This window comes from Epinephelus moara, chromosome 17 (assembly GCF_006386435.1).
Source record: "Epinephelus moara isolate mb chromosome 17, YSFRI_EMoa_1.0, whole genome shotgun sequence".
NCBI classification, from domain to species: Eukaryota; Metazoa; Chordata; class Actinopteri; order Perciformes; family Serranidae; genus Epinephelus; species Epinephelus moara.
Window position 1 is genome coordinate 21,055,829 of NC_065522.1, and position 6,679 is coordinate 21,062,507.

The 6,679-nt window shown below is 32.2% G+C and overlaps 1 protein-coding gene across 2 annotated transcripts in view; it reads left to right on the forward strand.

Moving 5' to 3' along the window:
- si:cabz01074946.1 (SLAM family member 9) overlaps positions 1-6,679 on the forward strand; it is a 23,214-nt gene that overhangs the window by 14,075 nt on the left and 2,460 nt on the right. For both annotated transcript variants that reach the window (XM_050067346.1, XM_050067347.1), the window contains exons 2-5: positions 2,371-2,580; positions 2,653-2,763; positions 4,096-4,371; positions 4,526-4,636. In XM_050067346.1, the coding sequence (XP_049923303.1) occupies positions 2,371-2,580; positions 2,653-2,763; positions 4,096-4,371; positions 4,526-4,636 (708 nt within the window). The remainder of the gene's footprint in view (positions 1-2,370; positions 2,581-2,652; positions 2,764-4,095; positions 4,372-4,525; positions 4,637-6,679) is intronic.

Consider the following 6,679-nt stretch of genomic DNA (forward strand, 5'->3'; position numbering starts at 1 on the left):
AAAAAAGTCATAGTATAGTATGTCGTTTAAAAATTGCATAAAAAAGTCATAGTATAGCATGTCGATCAAAATTGCATAAAAAAAGTCATAGTATAGTATGTCGTTTAAAAATTGCATAAAAAAGTCTTAGTATACTATGTCAATCAAAATTGCATAAAAAAGTCATAGTATAGCATGTCATTCAAGATTGCATAAAAAAGTCATAGTATAGTATGTTGTTTAAAAATACTATACTATACTATACTATAGTATGTTGTTTANTTTAAAAATTGCATAAAAAAGTCTTAGTATACTATGTCAATCAAAATTGCATAAAAAAGTCATAGTATAGTATGTTGTTTAAAAATACTATACTATACTATACTATACTATAGTATGTTGTTTAAAAATGCATGAAAAAGTCATAGTATAGTATGTTGTCCAAAATCATGAAAAAAAGTCATAGTATAGTATGTCGTTCCAAACTGCATAAAAAAGTCATAGTATAGTATGTTGTTTAAAAATGCATAAAAAAATCATAGTATAGTATGTTGTTTAAAAATGCATAAAAAAGTCATAGTATAGCATGTCGATCCAAATTGCATAAAAAAGTCATAGTATAGTATGTTGTTCAAAATTGCATGAAAATGTCATGTCGTTCAAAACAGCATAAAAAAGTCATGGTATAGCATGTTGATCAAAATAGCAGAAAAAAGTCATAGTATAGCATGTCGTTCAAAATTGCACAAAAAAGTCATAGCATAGTATGTCTTTCAAAATCGCATAAAAACGTCACAGTTTCGTATGTTCCAAATTGCATAAAAATAATTCAGTATGTCCTTTAAAATTGCATAAATACGTCATAATATAGTATGTCGTTCAAAATTGCATAAAAAAGTCAGGAAGAGCAACTGATGAGAGAAATTGAAATTGTCTGGGAGCAGGAGCACAGATGCAAAATATATCCATGAGCAGGAGTCACCATGGATGCAGGGGTCAGTTGCAGGTGCCAGGTGAGAGCTTCTCACGAGATTTTGAAGTATCTCCTCTCCTCGTTCAGGAAAGAAAATTACCACGAAAAACAGAAAACAATTTCCACAGAAAACTGAAATAATACCCTGAAAAACACACAACCCCCCCCCCCCCCCTCCCCCCACGAAAAACAGGGAAAAAATTATTCAGAAAAATAGAAAAAATGACACCAAAAAACAGAAAAATTAAATAAATTTCTCCGAAAAAAACAGAAAAAAATACTCAGAAAAACAGGGCTTTTTTTTATTTTTCAAGTGAATGCAATACACTTCCATAAATACGTCATAGTAAAGTATGTTGTCGAAAATTGCATAAAAATGTCCTGGTATGGTTTGTCGTTCAAAATTGCCCAAATTCATCATAGTATAGTATGTCATTCAAAATTGCATGAAAACGTCATAGTATAGTGTGTTGTTCACAATTGCATATAAATGTCATAGTCTAGTATGTCGTTCAAAATTGCTGGAAAAACATCATTATATAGAATGTCGTTCAAATTAGCAGAAAAATGTTATTGTTAATATGTTCAAAATCACATGAAAAATTTCATAGTTTAGTATGTTGTTCAAAATTGCATAAAAACGCCATAGTATAGCATGTCGTTGAAATTAGCATAAAATCATCTATAGTATGTCGATCAAAATTATAGAAAAACGTCACAGTATAGTATGTTATTCAAAATTGCATTAAAACGTCATAGTATATCTTGTTCAAAATTGCATAAAAACGTCATAGTATAATATGTTGTTTAAAATTGCATAAAAATGTCATAGTATAGTATGTCGTTCAAAAAGGTACAAAAATGTCATAGTATATGTCGTTCAAAATTGTGTAAAATTTTCATAGTATGTCATTCAAAATAGCTTACAAACTTCAAAGTATAGCATGTTGTTTAAAATTGCTTAAAATGTCACAGTATTGCATAAAAATATCATAGCAAAAGAATAAAAAAAAAGTCATACTATAGTATGTAAAAAAAAATCATGAAAGAGTCATAGTAAAGTGTGTTGCCAAAATTCATGTAAAAACATCATAGTATAATATCACATAAAAAAGTTGCAGTGTAGTACATCAGAAAAAAAAATCCTTAAAAAAAGTCATTTTATAGCATGAAACAAACAAGAAAAGGTCATACCATAGTATGTCAACAAACGTCATAATATCTTTGTGAATAAAAAAGTCATTGTATATATACGATGACGATATACGATACGATATACAGTATATATTAATCAGTATCTTAAGGTGTGGTCAATAGGCCAATGGCAGCCCTCAGACATTATCTTGTGGCCACAGAATGTGACATCAAATGCATGCAATCAATTTTCACCCTGAATCTTTCTCAAACTTTATTTACAGTGGCATTAGTTAAATCCCTCAGGGAAGTCTCTGGGTACCCTGGGGATACCGTCACCTTGCCCTCAAAAGCTGACCCATCATGGAAACTTTCCTCAATCGTGTGGTCAATATTTTCAAACAACACGTGGATTGCCACTTTTCACAATGGGAATGAAAACGTCAAATGGGTCGATCGGTATAAAGGGAGACTCAGCCTCAAAACTTCCTCAGGTAAAAGACGAATCTATCAACTGTCAGTGTTAAAAAAAACACGTATCTTGACAGTGTCTTTTTCTTCATAAGGTGACTTGACGATCAGTAATTTGACCACAGAGGATGAGAGGGAATACACTGTGGACCTCATCAATACTGTGGGACAGCCCAGCGGAGACAAGATTAAGCTCACAGTGAGACGTAAGTTTGCCATAACAAAGTCATAGTACAATATGTCTCAAAAATATCATCAAAAAAGTATGGTATAGTATGCCATAAAATAGTCATCATACAGTGTGCCATAAAAAAAGTCATCAAATAATATGCCATTAAAATATCATTTTAAAAAAGTCATACTAGAGTTTACCATAAGAGATATCAAAAAAGTCATGGTATAGTATACGATAAAAAAAGGCAATCGTATAGTATACCATAAAAAAAAGTCATAGTATAGTTTGCCATAAAAAAGTCATTGTGTGATATGAATTTTCTTTTTTAAAAATCATATAATAGCATGTCAGACAAAAATTGTCAAAAAGTCATAGTGTGATATGAAGTAAAAAAAAAACATATGATAGCATGGAAAAAAAAATATTATCAAAAAAGTCATCGTATAATATGCCATTAAAAATATCATTAAAAAAATTCATAGTATAGTATGCCATAAAAAAAGTCATAGTATAGTTTGCCAAAAAAAAGTAATTGTGTGATATGAAGTAAAAAAAACAAACAAAAAAAAACCATATGATAGCATGGAAGAAAAAATATCAAAAAAGTCATTGTTTAATATGCCATAAAAAAGTCATTGTATAGTATGTCACAAAAAGTCATTGTGTGATATAGAATAGTATGTCAGAAGAAACATTAGTCATAATAGTATAATATGCCAGAAAAAAAAATCATCAGAAAAAAGCCATGGTAAATCATGACATAAAAAGAAAAAATCTACAAAACAGGTCATAGCATAGTATGTCAGAAAAATATCTTAAAAATGTCATAGTATAGTATGTTGTAATAAAAAAGAAAATAAAAGCCACAGTGTGTCGAAAATAGTAAAAAAAAGTCAAAATATCAAATAACATAAAAAAGTCATAGTATAGCATGCCATCAGTAAAGTTACAGTATATCATGACATGAAGTAAGTCATAGTTGTAGTCATAGTCACAGTAAGTGAGACAAGACGGACAAAAACATTGATTTTGTCATCAAGCTGAATATGTTGACGGGGAAAAAACAATTATCACACATTGTATTTACACAGTTAGTCAATCATTTTTTAATAGACAAGTTTTTACTTTAACAACACTTTTATGAAGTATACTTATATGTTTCTACTGTAAATCATTTTTAAAAAAACAACAGCAACTTTCAACAAAACGAGGCAACTTTATTTTTTTCTTCAACTGATCTTTAATGCTTTTCTTGTATAGATACAAACAATTATTTTGCCACTGAATGTTAGTGTCTCTTATGTCAAGAATATGTTGAGAATATCCTCATACTAATCAACAATTTTGATTTAACGATGTGCAGAACGCCTCCAGATGCCGATCATAGAGACTGTCGCCTATGACTCTGTAAAAGGAGGTTGCTGGTTGGGGCTGCGTTGTTCCTCCGCAGAAAAGGGTGTTGACTTGTCCTGGCAGGGTGAACCTTCCAGCATGACGGTCTTCAACATGAGTAATCCTGATGGCAACACTGCAGTTCTTTTAGCATTTCTCAACACCACACAGAACAGTGTCAAATTTAACTGCACCTCCAGCAAGAATATGGAGAAGGCCTCAAGTGTTGTGACACGCAAGTGTGAGGGTAAGGTCACAATAGACTTAAAACATGATACCATGATATGAGATACAATATGATGACAATAAAAATAATCTTGACAACAACAATAATGGTGTTCTCAGAAACACATTTCAGATGTTCTCTCAATTGTGTGGTTGTCACTCCCATGTTGTTTCAGATAACAAGCCTCAGCCACCTCCTCAGACCAGGGAAAGAAATGCTGCTCTGTTTTTCTTTGGAGGTGCCTTGGGAGGAGCACTGACAGGGATTGTATTATATTTTTTTGGAGGTAGGAGGAGAACATCATCCTTGTAGGAACATTCTTGATAATAAAATTACAACAGAGCTTTACGTTTGCGTCTTCTTCCTCCTCTCTTTAATGTCAGCTCCAGCAGGCTCATAGTGCTGATAAGACTTACCTTCTTGACTTTCGGTTACCAATCAATAGGACCATCCAAGAATTAAAGGACGTAATACATTTTGAGGGGATGCTATAGCAAACTTTTGGAGTGGGGGCACTTAAACAAATTTTGACACTTAAAATGAGTAATTGATACTGTGGGAGCCATAGGGATATGGCTTAGGAACCAGAGGGCTGCCAGTTCAAGTCCCCATCTGGACCAAATATTGAGTGTGGACTGAAAGCTGGGCAGGTATCCAAATCGCAGCCCCAGCTACTCATGCACCTGTCCATGCCCACTTGCTCTGACATCTCTCCATTTAATACATGTGTATATGTCCTGTTTGTGCATGAGCGTGTATTTCAGGCCTGTGTATATGCAACATGTAAATAACAAGAAAGAGAAAAAACTGAATTTCCCCTTGGAGATTAATGAAGTATGTCTTCTTCTTAATATTTGAGGTCCAGGAGCAAGATTTTAAAAAATGAGGGGTAGAACACCAAATTCTGGCATTAAGAAAAAAACAAAAAAAACTAGAAAAGCACTCAGAGAGTGCAGACCTCCGCCAAGTAGGTGATATTCCCTCCCCCTCTGCATCACATTTTGCAGCCTGCATCACAATTAGGTTATTTGCATCACTATCATTATTAGGTTATATATGCCTTCACCATGGAGACACTTTGGTGTATTTATTTTGTTTTAATTTTCTACCAACACAGAATATAATATGTTTTTTTGTATTTTTCACTTTCTTTTTTCCAACACAGAACATTAATTTCAACTTTAGAATTACAACAATATTCAGCAAGTAGAACAAGATGTGCTTTCCGGCCACCAGATGGCACTATTTTCACCATCTTTAGAAACTGGAATTGCTGCTGAGGCTGTCAGACCTGTTCCTTGTCCCATTATGCACCTTTCCTGAAAATTTCATCAAAATCCGTTCATAACTTTTTGAGTTATTTTGCAGACAAACAAACAAACAAACAGACCAACGCCGGCGAAAACATAACCTCCTTGGCGGAGGTAAAAATTGGGAACCTTGTGACAGTTTGACATCTTACAGCAAGACAACATTACAACAGATTTTGGGGGTGCTATGCTGAATGTTGGAATTTAGAGGTATCATGACAAATATTGGAGGCTTACACCTCACTTTCGGATCTGCAAGAAAATTTTATGATTACCATAATATACTATTAATAAGGGAGCTATTTTAACGTTTCAGTTTTGGAAGCAAAATTAAAAGAAATTGGGATTAGAAGATATGAATAAAAAAAAAAACAAATAAATAAATGCACGGGTACAATGTTATTTTAGAACATTAAGGGATTGTTGTTAAACAAATATTGGTGACAGTTTGAGTGGGGGCACTACAACACATTTTGGGATTAGAAGGAATATTAATTTATATATTTTTTGAGTCATATGGGCGACTAAGAAATTTTTAGATTTAAAATAAATAAATTTGGGCAATTATTACAAAATTTGTAATAAAAAGGGATGACAAATTTTAGGTGTGCCATGGAAAAGTTTGTGACTTTGGGGTGCTATAACAAATTTGGGGATTTGAAATGATCACAAATACTGGGGGCGCAACAACAAAGTAGGGATCTGAGGGAGCTAAAGCATATTTTTATGGAGTTAGATCAGTCTCAATATTAATAAATGCACACAGAAGGATTCACAAATACATGTTAAGATTTATATATAAATGACTCTCTCCACACAAATATTTTCAATGCACACACATATATTTAGCATTTTATATAAATGTAAAAAAAAATCCACAAATAACCAAAAAAGTTTCACAAATGTATTTCTGATGCACACACAAATATTTATTGTTTTAAATATATGCAATAAAAATCCACAAATATATGTATTTTTATATATTTTATTTATTTATATATTGTATTTAAAAAGTATTT